At 50.1% G+C, this 18,599-nt stretch overlaps 1 protein-coding gene across 1 annotated transcript in view; it reads left to right on the forward strand.

Annotated features, from left to right (window-relative positions):
• Nucleotides 1-2,791: 2,791 nt before the first annotated feature.
• LOC144752131 (indolethylamine N-methyltransferase-like) overlaps nt 2,792-18,599 on the forward strand; it is a 46,041-nt gene continuing 30,233 nt past the window's right edge. Inside the window, exons 1-2 of the mRNA XM_078640076.1 lie at nt 2,792-2,939; nt 6,555-6,762. Of these exons, the coding sequence (XP_078496202.1) occupies nt 2,792-2,939; nt 6,555-6,762 (356 nt within the window). The remainder of the gene's footprint in view (nt 2,940-6,554; nt 6,763-18,599) is intronic.

The raw sequence follows: 18,599 nt of genomic DNA on the forward strand, positions 1-18,599 counted from the left end.
AGGAAAATCTTGAGGATTTCTAGAAAATGCAAGAAATCAGAATGAAGGTACCCCACAGAGGAAGGAGGTTGAGGCCTAAGGTCAGGCAGACACTGTCTGCGAATAAAGGGTACGTAAATCTGACTTACTTCAGTTCACCTCATTCTCAAAGGAAGGTCACGAAAAAGAGGTTCCAATAGAGAACGAAGCAGAGTAGCTGGAAACAAGCTGCAGAGACACAAGGAAGCTTACAGCGCCATGCCTGGAAAGAGAACTTAGATTGGGAGGCTCCTCAAAGAAAGAGACCCATGAAAGACCTTTTTGAGACTTAGAAAGGTTATTTCTGGTTGGCAGAGGCATACACCCTGACCAAGAGGGAACCACAATCCTCGTCAGGGTAAGTTACAAACACACCCTAAATTAACCTGTGCTTACCCTCAGATAGCATGGTACAGAGCAGGCAGGCTTAATTTCAGAGGCAATGTGTATAGTATATGTGCAACACACACACAGTAAAACAGTGAAAACACCACACCAAATAAATCCACACCAGGTTAAAAATATATAACTTAATTTAATAAATAAAACAAGACCAAAACGACAAAAATCCAATCATTAGATATGAATATTTAAAGAATAAACTGAAAAAGGCTGAGAAGCAACAAACGCCTATTTGGGATATCTGGTCCACCTGACTGGGGCAAAGTCAAAAGTTCAGCCTACCCACGATGGAGAGCAGGCCAGCAGGAGGCACCCACTTGCACCCGCTGAACAATAGTACCTTGATCGTGGTTTGTGTTGATGTCAAGGAAGATATGTTGTGCTGCCGATGAAATGCGTTGATTCTAATCCTGCAACAGAAAGAGATGAGTCGGTTTCACCACAGAAAGTCGGCGATTTATTGTTTTCTGAGGGCGATGGGCTAGTTCCAAATGCGATGCGTAGGGTCAGCTCCTGTAGCAGAGGATGTGTCGATTCCAAGGGCTATGCAGTGAGTCTGCGGACCTCACTTCAAAGAGTCAAGGACTGGGGTGGCACAACTTGGTAGGACAGACTCACAAATGGCAGAGTCAAGGTGCAGATACCTGTATGTCCTTGTGATTTCTATAAGATGGCAAGCCCTTGTAGACACTCTCGGTTCAAGTGATGCAGGGCCAGTCCTTCTTACCCAAGCAGGAGAACAGCAGGCAGAAGGGCAGCACAGCAGGGCATGAGTCCAAAAAGCTGAGTCCAGGAGATTAGCAGTCCTTAAGCAGCACAGTAGTTCTTCTTCCTGGTAGAGTCTTCACAGGTTCAGAAGAGTAGAAACGTGGTGGTGTCAGAGGCCCAGTACTTATACCCAGTTGTGCCTTTTAAGTGGATAAGACTTCAAAGAAAGGTCTTTGAAGTGCATAGAGGTCCTACATTCCTGCCCTGGCTCCAGACTCACTATAGAGGAGTATGCTTCCCTTTGTGTGTGGACAGGATACAGCATATTCAGGTGTAAGTGTGAAGCTGTGCCCAGCGCCTCCTCCTATGATGCCCAGGATGGTCCATCAGGCGGCGGATGGCCCATCAGTCACACCTAAACTCCATTTGTGCGTGGCTGTCTAGAGAGAATTCACAAAGCCTAGCTGTCACCCACCCTGGACGTGTATTCAGAGACAGGCAGCAGGCACAGAATGGCTAAAGTAAGAACATTTCAACTTCCTAATAATGGCATTTTCAAAACTGCATGTAAAACTTAAAAGTGCATGTCCTACATTTTATGTACATTGCACCCTGACATCTGAGTTATCCAAGGCCTACCTTTGGGGTGACTTGTGTGCATAAAAACGGACATATACAGGTCAAAATGGGCAGTGTAAACTGCAAAGATAGGCTTTGCAATGTTAGGTCTGAGCCTTTATTAGAGGGCTATTTAAGTTTGTGGCACAACGAGTGCTAAAGGCTGACTAGTAGCATTTAATTTACAGACCCAGGGCACAGGCAGTGCACTCTCCCAGGGACTTACATGTAAATTAAATATACCAATTGGGGATGAGCACAAGCACTTAGCACTGGTTAGCAGTGTTAAAGTACTCAGAGTCCTAAAGCCAGCAAAAATGAGGTCAGAAAAATGAGGAGGTAGACAAAAAGTTTGGGGGAAGGCCACCCTAAACCTGTCAGGTCTAAAAGAGGTGAATCAGGCGTTCTCCAGGCGTACATTTCCAAGAGGGTATGTTTGCTTTCTTTATTTTTTGTGTGGTGGTTTAAAAGGTGGTGACTCATTTTCTGTGTGCACACTTCTTACTTGTTGGGGCAATAAAAAGTTGGGGGTGAAAAGCCTAGCTGTCTTGGGATGGAGCGGTAGCCATGCAGGGCTTATTTTAGAGTTTGGTGAGTTACCCTTTTTCAATCCTTTGCCTGCACCAGAAATGGGCAAGCATTGCTACTGGGGGACCTCTGTGATTCTGTGAAGTGAATTCAGCCAGACTTCTTACTCAAAGACGATTGAAAAAGTCAAAAACGTAACAAAAGAAAATGTAAGATGGTGTGTAAGGAAAAGGATATTTACTGTAGCAGTAGGACCTTGAAACATTGCTGCTTTACCTGTTCCCACGATGGTAATGAGACATTTCTTTCTGGTCGCCTCAGACTGTTTGTCCTGTGAGTCCCATGATTAAGTTTGGCAAACAAGACAAGTCGTGTTTACAAACTTCTCTCAGCTGCAAACTGTCAACAAGAAAGGAATGCATTTTCAGCTCATTGTGGGACCAATGAGTATTCAATCTACAATTTAGATGACTTTATATAAAGCTCGGTGTGCAGACCACAGGACTAGAGTGTGACGATGGCGTACACTTCTGATCTGAAGGAGCTGCATGAGCGACTCTTGGACCCGAAGAAACTCATGGACATCTACGCTGGACCCCAGTCTGGCTTCCGTGAAGACACCGTCACAAGGATGATTGAGGCATTGAACAAGACCTTCTCTCTGGGTAGGGCGTCCTTCACTTTCGTTGCATCCTTAGCTGTGTTTGAATTACCCTGTAATGTTAGCGTAGGGTGCATGGAGTCCAGAGATTTCTAGAGTAGAGTCAGAAGGAATGGAGGAACACTGCTGTTAGTTTTCGTTGAACCCGTAAAATATGGGGGGGGGTCTGATTGGGGATTTCAGTTATTTCCCTAGCTCTGCTTACTAGATGAAAAGTATAATTGGGATTTTGGTTACAGCAATCTTTTGTTCTCAGAGAAAGGTCTGTTGGTGAGGGTTGAAAATGAGGAGAGATATCAGAAGCAGGAAGAGGAAGTAGACAGAACTGCAGGGAAATGATGACTCGGCACCTACACAATAAACCATGCGCTTCATGAACAAAAAACAGGGAGAAATGGTATCATTATCACATTTGTAATCCTTAACACCATCACTGCTATCCGTAGGCACTATGCTAGCTGTAGCAGAGGAATAAAAAAGCCCACCTGTGTTTCAGATGTATCGTGCACAGGTGGTACAAGGTTTGTTGTCTGTTTGGAATACTTTGCCATCTCTTTTGAGCACACGGACAAGGAGGTCAGGTCTCTGTGAGAACACACTCCAGGCACCCGTCAGTAAAGGCAAGGAACTCAGGTCTGTGTGAGAACACACCCCTGGCACCCGTCGGTGAAGGCAAGGAGCTCAGGTCTGTGTGTGAACACACTCAAGGCACCCGTCGGTGAAGGCAAGGATCTCAGGTCTCTCTGTGAACACACTCAAGGCACCCGTCGGTGAAGGCAAGGAGCTCAGGTCTCGGTGAGAACACACTCCTGGCACCCGTGGGTGAAGGCAAGGAGCTCAGGTCTCTGTGAGAACACACTCCTGGCACCCATCGGTGAAGGCAAGGAGCTAAGGTCTGTGTGAGAACACACCCCTGGCACCCGTCGGTGAAGGCAAGGAGCTCAGGTCTGTGTGAGAACACACTCCTGGCACCCGTCGGTGAAGGCAAGGAGCTCAGGTCTGTGTGTGAACACACTCAAGGCACCCGTCGGTGAAGGCAAGGAGCTCAGGTCTCGGTGAGAACACACCCCTGGCACCCGTCGGTGAAGGCAAGGAGCTCAGGTCTGTGTGAGAACACACCCCTGGCACCCGTCGGTGAAGGCAAGGAGCTCAGGTCTGTGTGTGAACACACTCAAGGCACCCATCGGTGAAGGCAAGGAGCTCAGGTCTCGGTGAGAACACACCCCTGGCACCCATCGGTGAAGGCAAGGAGCTAAGGTCTGTGTGAGAACACACCCCTGGCACCCGTCGGTGAAGGCAAGGAGCTCAGGTCTGTGTGAGAACACACTCCAGGCACCCGTCGGTGAAGGCAAGGAGCTCAGGTCTCTGTGAGAACACACTCCAGGCACCCGTCGGTGAAGGCAAGGAGCTCAAGTCTCGGTGAGAACACACTCCAGGCACCCGTCGGTGAAGGCAAGGAGCTCAGGTCTCTGTGAGAACACACCCCTGGCACCCGTCGGTGAAGGCAAGGAGCTCAGGTCTGTGTGAGAACACACTCCAGGCACCCGTCGGTGAAGGCAAGGAGCTCAGGTCTGTGTGAACACACTCCTGGCACCCGTCGGTGAAGATAAGGAGCTCAGGTCTCTGTGAGAACACACTCCTGGCACCCGTCGGTGAAGGCAAGGAGCTCAGGTCTCTGTGTGAACACACTCCCGGCACCCGTCGGTGACGGCAAGGAGCTCAGGTCTCTGTGAGAACACACTCCAGGCACCCGTCGGTGAAGGCAAGGAGCTCAGGTCTCTGTGAGAACACACTCCAGGCACCCATTTAGTGAAGGTAGAATGCTTTGTAGCACCTCGATGGAGCCTTCTCTGATTTAGGTGGAATCTGGTCTTGGGCCCATCCGGATCTGTCCTGTGGTCAGTTCCACGGGAGTAAATAGAATTGACCACTTACGTTTAGGCTGCATTGCAGAATCACATGGGGATATTAATACGCTCTTTTTAACCGAATTAAACCAGCACAATGCGCAATATTCCTCCGATTTACAAAAGCCCTGAGCATTGTGTCATCTTTAGCTCATGTTTGCTTTGAGCGTGTACTTCCAAAACCTTGATATATAGATACGAAGAGAACATACTAGACTTGTGGCACAATTCAGGCTAATGGGTGTTTAGACATGAAAATCACCAGCACTACTTCTGCAAATGAGGAGGAACCAGCTGAGACATGCTAACTAAAGGGAACCTGTCATGGATGTGTTCAAGAACATCACACTTTCAGCTAAAACTCAAATTAAAAAGCCTATATTCATATTATTAAAATAATGGAATAATAAAAGGGAATGGTCAGAGGGCCGGATTCACAAAGCTATATTCACTCTTTTGTGTAAGTTCACACCTTTTATATTTTTCCGAAACTACGAGTTAATACTAATTTCCGAGTGTTGAGACTCCCTGCATAGAGGGATTGGCCCCTCCCTGGTGAGTCAGAGCCGTCTTCTCCTGACGCCCCTGGAATCTCCTCCAAACTGATCAACCACTGACTCAGTATTTGCGTCACAACTTCAGGGCACAGTTCCACAGCAGAAGAAGGCGCTATAAAGGGGCCTTCGATGGAGCCAGGACCCCTCCGTCACCTCGTGGACGCTGAAGAACGCGTTTCTGGCCTGAAATGCCATGGTCCCTTCACCGGAAGAAGCGATATTCACACAACACTAGGGGCCTCATTTATGAGGCCTTGCGTCAGTTTTGCGCTTCCAATGCGTCAACGGCGGTGTAAAACATGCCTTCTGTTGCGCACTATTTACAAAGTGATGCATCTAAGCAGATGCGTCACTTTGTAAACCCCTGCGCTACATCATACCTGCGTCAGGTATAATGTATGCAGAGGGGGCGTTCCCCCGCAAAAAGCCTCGTAATAGTGACGCAGGGAAATCTATGAGATTTCACTGCGTCACTTTTAGGACGCTGTTGCGTCAAAATCTTGCGCCTGCCTCACAGCAGGCGTAAGACTGACGCAAGCCCTTTCACATGGGGCTTTCCCCATGTGAAAGGACGCATTGCTGGAGTTGCGTCACTTTTGTGACACACTCCAGCAATGCGTGACTTTTGCGCTTACAGATACGTCAGAAATACTGACGTATCTGTAACTCCTTGCGACATGATGCGTCATACTGTAAATATGACGCATCAATCATGTCGCAAGGAGTGCGCACTGAGAAGTGACGCATCGCTGCTTTCACGCAGCGATGCGTCACTTCTCATAAATGAGGCCCTAGGAATGGAACCGATGGAAGGGCTTACCCAGCACGGATCCACACATTCGTTGTTTCCAAAACAGACTATTCACCATAGGAGGTTCAAACGTCTCACCCCGAAACCGTACCCACTGTTTGTTGGTATCGAAAGGCTGCCTTCCATCTCAGGCTCCCCTGGATTTTGGGTGTGATATGCAATTGTCTTATTCAATTCTCCTTCTACCCCTTCTCCTAAAATATATAGCAATATTTCTCTGAAAAGTATGCAGTGGTTGCCTTCAAGGGTCTTATGCATGAATTGAGAGATAGTTAGTTGATCTTAGAGGGTTTCTATGGACCTTGTCATAATATTAATTCTAATGATGGACATTCCTTCCCCAGGCGGCGTGAAAGGGCAGACCCTGATCTACTTGTCCATCGGTCCGTACGTCCTGTACCTCCTCCCAACCTGTGACTACTTCGAAGAGATCGTGATTGGTGGCCCGACGGATCAATGCCTCGCCGAGGTGGAGAAATGGCGCACAAATGCTCCGGGGGCTCTGGACTGCAGCCACGCTGCCCAGCTGACGTGTGAGCTTGAGGGCAACAGGTATGGGTTCTGCACCGCTGGGGGTATTACAGACAGGGCCCAATGCATGCACCCGCTGTATGCATTGGGCCCTGTACACGTCCACGTCTTCTGACTCTCGCAAAGACACACTAGCACATCTGGAATCCACATCAGCTGCTGGTTCCAGGAGTAGCAAGGCACCTGTTATGCCAATGATCCAGGCTAGCCCACACATGTGTGGACATGTGCATACTGTGCAACTCCGAATTCGGAAGGGCAACTGAATTTGAAAAAGCATTTCTTTGGGAGCGAGGGGGGAGGCCAAACCAACAACCATTTTGTATGTGAAAAAGGCAGTTTTATTTAAAAAGGTGCATATTAAAAAATAACCACCTGGCAACTGCCTTACAAAAGTAAAGCCTAGCTATACATTGAATAGCTGACTCCAAACCCCGCCTCCCTATGATCCCCTCAAAAGTTCCCCCACCCTGGCATTAACATAAGAACATTACACAGTATTGCAGTTAAAACCTTTTCCCCCAATGACACCCTGTCCCCTCCCTCCCTTCCTGCAACTGTACCTAACACACGTCTATCCTGAAACTTAGACTGCCAGGCTACCCTTTTCCTGCCCCTGCTCACAAACTTCCAATACTGAAACAAAAACCTGTGCCAACCCTGGCCAACTTTTCAAAACCCTGCAAGCACCTGTTACAAGCGACAACCTCCATAAGATCCCTTATGCACCTGTCTCCACAAACCTGGCCTAAACCAAAGAACTAACCCCAAAGACTTCACCCAGCTAAAAATCTTAAAAAGAGGGATGGGAGGGCGGGGACAAGAAAACTATTACTAGCTCCCGTGCTGCCAGCCACAGGTCACCAAAACATAAAATGGTGGCTGGCAAATCCCCCCGTTGGATTATATAAGTATTCGGCTATAATTGGACTATGCCCCAAAAAAGCCCAAAACCAGAAAATGGCCGATTCGGCCAGCCCAAAACCCCTCCTAAATAGCCCAGGGGGCAGGCCTTACTAAGTGAGGCTGCCCCCCAAGCCCCCCTTCTCCGCAAGGTTCTCATTTTGCTGGTCGAGAAAGCTATCTATTCCCCAACACCCCAATCCTTTCTGGGGTGAAACATTCCCCTCCCATCCTGGAAGGGGGGTCACTCTAGATCTTTGGGGAGAACCTCCTGACTCTTTCCAGTGTTGTAAAGGGTCAAAAATTAGCAATATCTATAATTTATCAAAAGAACCTGTCACATCATGCCGCACTGCTGCCGTTTCTAGATGCCGTAATATCGCACGTCATATTCACCCAAATGATGGCTCTCAAATGACTGAATATGGGGGCTGTGAGGCCTGGTTCGCCTTACGAGGAGTCACACTCAGCCTCTGGACCCCTCTCTTTGATCTTTCATCTCACTGAGTCATCATGTTTGCTAATACTTTCATTATGGTTTTCTTTGGTATTGTTAATGATCCAATCAGGCAGTGATAGATCAACCAAGTCTCATTATATATTTGGGTGGGGGGGATCATTACTTCCCCTCCTCCCAAAGCATTTCTGTCAAACTCTGTTTTACTTTTCTAGCTCGGAAACAGGCCTTCTTCCATGAGACATGTCCCCCCTCTTTCTCCCCCATACTGAATCAGGATGCTGGAAGTCTCCGCTCCCAGGGAAGGGTGAAACATGTTCCCTCCTGTTAAAACTTCATGGTTTCACTTGCCCCGCTCAACGTCTGGCTTTGTTATTTAAAGCCAAGACATGACATTGATACAGTGATCACATCCCACCGCTGTCTTCCTCCGCACTGGGTGACACAGATCCCTCTCAGTGATCACATTCCCCCGTTGTGTCCCTCCTCAATGGGTGACACAGATCCCTTACAGTGATCACAAAACTGACCACTCTCTCCCTCTACTCTGGGTGACACAGATCCCTTACGGTGACACATCCCACTGCTATCTCCCTCCACACTGGGTGACACAGATCCCATACAGCGATCACATCCCACTGCTATCTCCCTCCACACTGGGTGACACAGATCCCATACAGCGATCACATCCCAATGCTATCTCCCTCCACACTGGGTGACACAGATCCTTTACAGAGATCGCAAAACCTACCACTCTCTCCCTCTACTCTTGGTGACAAAGATCCCTTACAGCGATCACAAAACTGACCACTCTCTCCCTCTACTCTTGGTGACAAAGATCCCTTACAGTGAACACATCCTACCGCTGTCTCCCTCTGCACTGGGTGACACAGATCCCTTACAGTGAACACATCCTACCGCTGTCTCCCTCTGCACTGGGTGACACAGATCCCTTACAGTGAACACATCCTACTGCTGTCTCCCTCTGCCTTGGGTGACACAGATCGCTTACAGTGAACACATCCTACCACTGTCTCCCTCTGCACTGGGTGACACAGATCGCTTACAGTGAACACATCCTACCGCTGTCTCCCTCTGCACTGGGTGACACAGATCCCTTACAGTGAACACATCCTACCGCTGTCTCCCTCTGCCTTGGGTGACACAGATCGCTTACAGTGAACACATCCTACCGCTGTCTCCCTCTGCACTGGGTGACACAGATCCCTTACAGTGAACACATCCTACCGCTGTCTCCCTCTGCCTTGGGTGACACAGATCGCTTACAGTGAACACATCCTACCACTGTCTCCCTCTGCACTGGGTGACACAGATCGCTTACAGTGAACACATCCTACCACTGTCTCCCTCTGCACTGGGTGACACAGATCGCTTACAGTGAACACATCCTACCACTGTCTCCATCTGCACTGGGTGACACAGATCGCTTACAGTGAACACATCCTACCACTGTCTCCCTCTGCACTGGGTGACACAGATCGCTTACAGTGAACACATCCTACCACTGTCTCCCTCTGCACTGGGTGACACAGATCGCTTACAGTGAACACATCCTACCACTGTCTCCCTCTGCACTGGGTGACACAGATCGCTTACAGTGAACACATCCTACCACTGTCTCCCTCTGCACTGGGTGACACAGATCGCTTACAGTGAACACATCCTACCACTGTCTCCCTCTGCACTGGGTGACACAGATCGCTTACAGTGAACACATCCTACCGCTGTCTCCATCTGCACTGGGTGACACAGATCACTTACTGCGAACACATCCTACCACTGTCTCCATCTGCACTGGGTGACACAGATCGCTTACTGCGAACACATCCTACCACTGTCTCCATCTGCACTGGGTGACACAGATCGCTTACTGCGAACACATCCTACCACTGTCTCCATCTGCACTGGGTGACACAGATCGCTTACAGTGAACACATCCTACCGCTGTCTCCATCTGCACTGGGTGACACAGATCGCTTACAGTGAACACATCCTACCACTGTCTCCCTCTGCACTGGGTGACACAGATCGCTTACAGTGAACACATCCTACCGCTGTCTCCATCTGCACTGGGTGACACAGATCGCTTACTGCGAACACATCCTACCACTGTCTCCCTCTGCACTGGGTGACACAGATCGCTTACAGTGAACACATCCTACCGCTGTCTCCATCTGCACTGGGTGACACAGATCGCTTACTGCGAACACATCCTACCGCTGTCTCCATCTGCACTGGGTGACACAGATCGCTTACAGTGAACACATCCTACCGCTGTCTCCATCTGCACTGGGTGACACAGATCGCTTACAGTGAACACATCCTACCACTGTCTCCCTCTGCACTGGGTGACAGAGATCGCTTACAGTGAACACATCCTACCGCTGTCTCTCTCTGCACTGGGTGACAGAGATCGCTTACAGTGAACACATCCTACCACTGTCTCCATCTGCACTGGGTGACACAGATCACTTACAGTGAACACATCCTACCACTGTCTCCATCTGCACTGGGTGACAGAGATCGCTTACAGTGATCAAATACCATATTTTCCTCCTTCCGCACCGGGTGACACAGATCCCATACATGATCACATCCCACAGCTCAATTGTAGTCAGTCTTAACCTCCCATAGACTGTATCCTAGGTAATGACCTGACAGAGATTGGTCTGATCCCAAAAGGGTCAGCCACCCAGAATGCCACCCACCACAAACATCCTTGGCCTCCTGTCCCTTAAGTTAAGAGAATTAGGTCTGAACAGAAAGGGTAAATGGCAAGAAAAGAAAAGGTAAGTCAGAAAGCCAAGGGCATTCTACCCCAAGGGAGAACCCCATTGTCAGCACTGGTAAGGCCTCTTCTGACCCCCAAGAAGTCCTGACAAGTCAGCCAGCTGTCCAGAACAAGGGTGTCAACCCCTTACATGACAGAAGGGAGAGCGGAAGAAGGGTATCTGCCACAAGAGGTGGTGGCCCCAGCTCTGAACATTGAACCCACAGTTGTCCCTAAGGTAGGTCATCCACCTGTCTTTGGAGAGCTCAGGTTGTGGTTCTGGATTCAGACAGCTGCCAGTAGCCTCTGCTGGTTGCTGGCTTTCATAGCAGCACTGTACTTGGCATAAGATACAGACTCCGCAGCCAAAATTAAGTTAGGCTCCCTGACCCTGCTGGTTATTGCTGGGTGACCTCTGTGCATATGCTAGGTGTTGCCCATAAGCAGTAATGAATTTGCTGAAGTGCCTTGCCCCATCCCTTCTTCCTCGACCTTCCTGCTCTCCGCACTCCTTCCTTTAAACTCTTGGAGGCTGCCGCCTCACCGTTGTTATATTTATGAAATACAAATGAAAACTGTTAAAAAAGAAAAAGCCAGGCATTGCCCTAGCAAAGATAGGGTTAGAAGTGATGGGAACCTCACTACCCAAAATGGAATGGGAGGAAGGTAAAGACACAGCTGTAGTTAGGGTCCAGTTTAAATTTGGTCCTGTTACTGTTGAGATGGGTCATACGCCCAGTGGGAGTGGCTCTAACAGAAGGGTGTGAGGCAGAATAGGGCCTGCAGTGGACAGCCAGTTTTCTTTACATTCTCTCTCGCTGACAAGTCAGGAAAATGCTGCGAGAATTGGGCTGAGTTTCTTGGATATGTTGGCTGGAGGGCGTGCATGTGTATGAAAATAGGGCTTTTTGCAGATGTCCCCTCTCCTACTTTTTTGCACCATTTGGACTCATAGAGACTGTTTTTTTACAGCACTGAATCCTGCTAACAAGGCACCAGTGTTCTCTCCCTAATACTATTATGTGTATATTGGCAATCCCAATTGACCTAGACTTTATCCCTTTTATAAACCCATAGTACATGGTACCACCGGTACCCAGGACATGGGTGGTCAAGGGGTCCCCAGGGTTGGAGAACTGATTATGCCACCGTAGGCGACCCAAGTAAACTACTGACAGCAGACTTGCCATTGCAGAATTTAGGAAAAGTGTTAACTGCTTCCTTTAGACTTTGCGCTCACCATGTGTGGCAAAATCAATACACTGCTTTTAGAGTATGTCAGTAATCCCTAAGGAACGCCTTCTGAGCCCAAAAGGGAGGGTGCCTTTTACTACAGTTGTGGACATGTTAGTGTAAGCTTGTATGTCCCTTTAGTGGCCATTTTCATTAAAGAACACTATAAGTGTTCCATAGGATAACAAGGGCTTGCACCCGGGCAATGCCAGGGTCTCTAGCTCCATTATGACTCAACCTAAATATATCAAGTTTGGTATCATGCAGAGTACCTTCTTACCCCTGACATGAATCTTGTGTTGAGGGTGGTGTGGCATGCACCCAGATGGATACCTTGCAGATTGGGCAGCTTTCATGTGTTCTGACTGACAGCCCATGCTTGCTGCTATCAAGACAGGATTTGGATCACCTACCAGGCAGTGTGAACAAACCCCAGGAGTCATGAACAAAGTTCTGGGCAGGAAGGAGGTCACACCTTGTCCATCCCAGGAAAGCTTATGAAGTAGTACTTAAAGGTGGTGAGGTTCAAAGGCTACACTGACTCTGATATGCATCCATCCCGACTGCCTCCCAGAGAAATTAACAGCCCTGCGCCCAGGCACATTTGTACCCTGGCAGGTGAGGAAATTAGGTAGTCTTGGGGTGCATCCCCTCTGAACACTATTCACACCTCCAAGGTGGGCTACCTGGTCTGTACAGCTGAGAAATACGTCTTATAAAAGTGGTAGAATAGAGGGTTCTGGGTAGAAAAGTGACCTTTACACTCAGATGTGGTCACTTTAGAGGTGGATTAGCGAATGGGGCAAAATAAACACAGTGACATCAGAAATAATAGAGCTTACTGCTTGCGCAGGGACACCTTTCTAGTTTTTGCAGATAAACAATCAATTATGGTGATTTGCTCTTTCTATGTGTACTGCAGAATGCAGCACATATAGAAAGAGCAATAAACTAGGAGAAATTAATATTTTCTCCTTGCATCACCAATCTAAGACTCGGTGCTGCCTAGCCTTAGGTTTTGACTCTGCCTTGTAAATCCGGAGCAGCATCAAAAACAAGTGGAACACCCCCTGCAACACCCAATACCCTTCCTGTAAATAAACAAACTTTAAAGGTGATTTTCTGTTTCTAGGCGTGCTGCAGAATGCAACACTCATGGAAAGAGCAGAATACGAGGAGAAATAAAACATTCCTACTTATATCGCCTGTTTAAGACAAGGTATTCCTGGTCTTATTTTTTCCTCTGCCACATACCTTGTAAATATGGAGAAGTATCAAAAAGCAATGGGTGTTGCTTTGAAACACCCACTGCTGCAACCATTGCACCCCCCTTTCATGCTAAGTATTGTATTGTATTGTATTGTAAGGGGAATTTATAAAGCGCGCTGACACCATGGGTTTCCTGGCGCTGGCAGACAACTGGGGGACTGGGAGGGTTTAGCCAGATTGAGGGAAGAGCCAAGTTTTTAGGGATTTACGGAAGAGGGTAAGGGAATTGGAGGTTTTAAGAGAGAGGGGGAAGGAATTCCAGAGTTTGGGGGCCAGAAATGCGAATCTCCGGCCTCCGGATCTGCAGAGTTTAACAGGGGGAGTGAGTAAGAGGTGCAGGTGAGAGGATCTCAGGTTCCGAGAGGGACTGTAGGTCCTGATGAGAGATTTCAAAAAAACAGGACAGGAACCAGATAAGGATTTAAAGGTAAGGCAGCCGATCTTAAAGGCTGCCCTCGAGATGACGGGGAGCCAGTGCAGTTTTAGAAGGAGGGGTTTGGCGGATTGCCATTTCGGAATCCCAAAGGCCAATCTCACCGCTTGATTCTGAACAAATTGTGGTCTGCAGAGAGATGTTTTGGGCAGACCATGATAGATAGCATTCGAAAAATCTAAGCGGGAGAGGACAAGGGCCATGATTACTTGCAGGAGAGCTTCAGGAGTGAGGAGATAAGCCACCTTCCTGATCCTGCGCAGCTGGAACATGCAGGAGGAGACAACTGTCCCCACCTGGGGCCCGAGGGAGAGACCGGAGTCAATAGTGATCCCTAAGCTTTTTACCGAGGCCACAGGGGTGGGGGGAAGGCCAAGTTCTGCCGGCCAAAAATGCGGACCCCAGTGGGTAGAGCTCTTGCCAGGGAGAAGAAGCTCCGTCTTTCCGGGACTCAGCTTAAGCTGATTTTGGCACATCCACGATAGGATGTGGGACATAACTGCCTGAAAGTTGGGAATAGCAGAGGGGGAATCAAGAGGGAAGATGAGTTGCAGGTCGTCCGCGTAATTGAAAACGGTGACGTCCCACTGCCTCAAGGAAAAGAGAAGGGGTTGAAGATAAAGATTGAAAAGAAGGGGGGACAGAGAGGAGCCCTGAGGGACCCCGCAGGGCAAGTGCTCCCGAGGAGCTCTAAAAGTGCCCAGGCTAAGGGTCTGAGACCTCCCGGTCAGGAAGGATTTGACCCATGCCAACGCCAGGCCCTGGATGCCAGCTTGCTCGACACGGTGGAGAAGGATGTTGTGGTCCACCGTGTCGAAGGCAGCCGACAGATCTAATAAAACCAGGGCCTGGGGGGTACCCTTGTCAGCACCGTCTCTCAGGGCATCCAGCACAGCCAAGATGACAGTCTCCGTAGAGTGGCCGGGTCTGAAGCCGGCCTGGTTAGTCTCAAGAAAGGTGGAGTTCTCAATAAACTGTGAGAGGCAGGTGGTGACATGGGCTTCCAAAATTTTGGAGAAAAAAGGCAGGAGAGAGATGGGGCGGTAATTCGCCGGGACGGCGGGATCAGCCCCAGGCTTCTTCAGTAGAGGCACCAACACGGCCTCCTTGAAGGAGCGGGGTACCGTACCGGACGACAGAGAAGAATTCAGCAGGGGAAGGATACAATCAGGTAAAGAGTGGCAGATATTTCGTAATATGGTGGGGGGACAACAGTCGTCTGGGGATCCAGATTTAACGCGGGTGGCCAGTGTGGCCAAAGCGGTAGGGTCTAAGGGAGGGAAAAGTGTAAAAGAAAGAGCATTATGGGGGGGAGAAGCGGGGCCGGCGCCAGGGGGGATAGTCGGAATGGTATCTTTGATCGAGGCCATTTTTTGGACAAAGAAAGTGCTCAGCGCGTTACATGATTCTTGTGTGGGGGCCTGAGTCGGAAGTGTCCTAGGATCAGAGGTAAATTCGTTGAGGATTTTAAAAATCTCCTCAGACTTGCAGGGGGCAGATAAAATTTTGTCTGAGGCATAAGCTTTTTTGGCGGCGGAAATGGCTGTTTTATACTCATTCCGCGCAGCCACATATGCACTTCTGCTAGGTAAGCAGTAGTCTCTCCTCCACCTGCGCTCGAGTCGGCGGAGTTCTAACTGCAAAGTCTTAAGGTGAGGGGTAAACCATTTATGGGAATGACAGTGTCGGGATCGGGGAAACTTGGTTAAAGGTGCGAAAGTATCGCTGGCTATAGTGAGCCAGTCAGAAACTTGCCCCTGAAGCTCATCAGTGCTTGAGTCTGTGGGGAACAAGGGACGAGTGAGAGAGAGATGAGATAAGAGTTTGGAGGAGTCGGCGGTTCTCCACTTGCGTGCGGTACCGCCCTCCTGCAGTGGGGTCCTGATCTGGCCAACGGCCGAAAAGGTGGTGTCAATTAAGAAGTGATCGGACCACACACAAGGTGTTATGAATGGGCAGGAGGACTTGACCCCGTGAACCCAGATGTGGTCGAGGAGATGGCCACCGCTATGAGTGGCAGACCTGACTAGTTGTGTAAAATCCAAGCTCGAGAGGGCCTCGAACAGTTCGGTGGCATGGGGGCCGGCATCCTCATTCTGGAACCAGTAATTGAAATCCCCGACAATGATAGTACGGGGGGAAGAGGTGGCAAGATTGGTTAACTGTTCAATAAAGGAGGAGGGGAAGGAAGGCATGGGGTGGGGGGACGGTAAAGTACCATAAGGGTGACAGCGCCTACCTCGGTCCCAAGACGGAGGACCAGGTTATCCACATCGGGGAGGGTCATATTGGCAGAGGCAATGATCTTAAGATTCTTCCGTATTACCGCTGCCACCCCTCCACCGGAGCGGCCTCCAGGTCGGTTGGTATTCAGCAGAAAGTAGTCAGGAGGTAGTGCAACAAGGATGTCGGGGAGGGAGTCGTCAGTGAGCCAGGTCTCAGATAGTAAAAGGACATCTGGCTTCTCTGTCATAAGAAGATGGAAAATATCGGCTTGATGCCTGACCATGGAGCGAGTGTTGAGGTATAATACCCGGAGCTGCGACTCGGCAGGGACAGGAAGGGTGGAAGATGACGACGGCCCCAGCAAAGGGGAAGAGTGACCTGGGATCCCCAATAAGGAGATCCTGGTCCAGGTCTCGGAGGTAGAGGGCAAGCAATGGTTTGTAGACTCATTAGAGTGGAGCGGGAATAAGAGATGGCAGAGGCAGCGTCCCTGGCCCCTGGGCCGGTCCGGCCGTGGACGGGCGCAGACGGGCTTAACTCTGGCGCAACTCCGGCGCGCCTCCGGCGCGCCCGCTGCGCTCGTCCGCTGCGCAGACGCATGGGGGACGTTTAAATAGGCTGATGACGAGGGTGGGCGGAGCCAGCAGGGCGGGTTGGGAAGGGTTTTTTAAAAAGAGATAGGCGTCCACCGCTCGTAGTCAGCGGGACTGAGAAGGAGCAGGGCTGCTTGCAGTCAGCAGAGGAAGCAGGTAAGTTTTAAAATAAATGTCAAGTGCCCCCCACGAGCAAGCCCTCTGCCACAGGGCTGCTCGAGTACAGTGCTGTGTGAATATGGGTATTATTTACAAGGCGGTGTTAAGCCACGTTAAGTGGCCTAATGCCGCATTGTAAATAAGGTGAAGGAATTAACACTGCCAGAATATCAGCGTTAAGTCCTTGTAAATATGCCCCACGTGGCACTTAGATCCACCATTCATAGTGCTGCAGAGTCGCCAGCATCCATGACCTGGTGAATTGACTCAGTGGCTAGCAGCAAGACTGACTCGGTCATATAGGAGGGGCAGAGTCCTGACTGGATCCTGTGAAGCCAGTAGGTCGATGGCCTCAATGAAATTGGAAACCTGCCCGCTCCCGCCCCCTCCCCTTCTTATGGCAAACACTGCAGGGAGTGCGTGTGAAACCTTGACCTGGTTCAAGGCCAGCACTCCCCCCTGCAGCCTCACTGCTCAGCCACTCAGCCGGACCACCAGCCTCCAGCTCCATACCAGGAGCCAGCAGCCCGCCCCGCGCTGCTGCTCAAACCCCTGCAGTTCATCCATTGACGGTGCTCCCCCTGCCCCTCCTATTGCCTCGTGTACCCTGATTGTGCTCTTGATGTTTTTCTTTCCTCATTCCTTATTCATTTTCACTGTTTGTATCTTACTGTGCATTTCGCTGTTATTGTGCCTGTATTGTGCCTTGTTTTTCCTGCAGCTGTTGCCCTTGCGCCCCTGCCCCCGATCCTGCCCCTTCACGCCCCCTACCTCTGCTCCAGCACCCCTTTTTATGGTGACTGCTGCGCGGTCACGCCGCTGGTGCGCCAAAGGCATGCCTAAGGCAAGTCTGTCAGCACCGGTCCTTGCCTGGATGGCGCCAGATCCGCTCGTCCCCCCCGACCACCACAAGACCCGACGCTGCTACGACACTAACACCCTCCAAGCACTCAACGCCGGCCAAAATTCTACCTGCTTCCAGGTCACCCCGAAGCTCATCCACGGGCCCTTCACCTGCCAAAACTGCAGCTACACCAGCCAGCGCACATCTGCACGTCGTGCCCATCGCAACACTGGAGGCCACAACTATCTCATCTGCATACTACTCAACAACCGCTCAGTCCACAAGCACGCTGTTGAACTCTGGGACCTGCTCGACTCTTCCACCCAGGACGTCGCCTTCCTGATGGAGACCTGGATGAACACCTCCTATGTGCCTGACATAGCCATCCTGGACTGCTACAAGATCACCCGCAGGGACCGAAACAACAAACCAGGGGGAGGAATCGCCATCGTCCACAGGAACACCATCAGAATCTTAACCAACACCGAAGACTCCCTCAGCATGGCTGAACACCTACACTTCCAGATCCACGTCGATCACAACACCACCCTCAGAGGAACCCTCGTCTACAGACCCCCAGGACCACAACCACAGTTCAGCGAATCCATCGCCGACCTCAGCAGCACGCACGCCCTTGCCTCCACAGACTACATCCTCCTCGGAGACCTGAAGTTCCACCTCCAGAACGCCAACGACAGAAACTCCACAACAGTGATCGAAAACCTTGGACTCAAACAGCTCGTCACGACACCCACCCACTCCACCGGACACACGATCAACCCCATCTTCTCCGGCAGTGACCACGTCACCTTCAACCACACCACTGAACTCCACTGGACCAACCACCACTGTATCCACTTCTCCTTCAAGAAACACACCGCACACAACCAACCGCAACGTATCCCATACCGCAGCTGGAAAAAATCACTGAAGACCAGCTCATCACCACT

Source organism: Lissotriton helveticus, chromosome 4_2 (genome assembly GCF_964261635.1).
Source record: "Lissotriton helveticus chromosome 4_2, aLisHel1.1, whole genome shotgun sequence".
In the NCBI taxonomy this organism is placed as follows: Eukaryota; Metazoa; Chordata; class Amphibia; order Caudata; family Salamandridae; genus Lissotriton; species Lissotriton helveticus.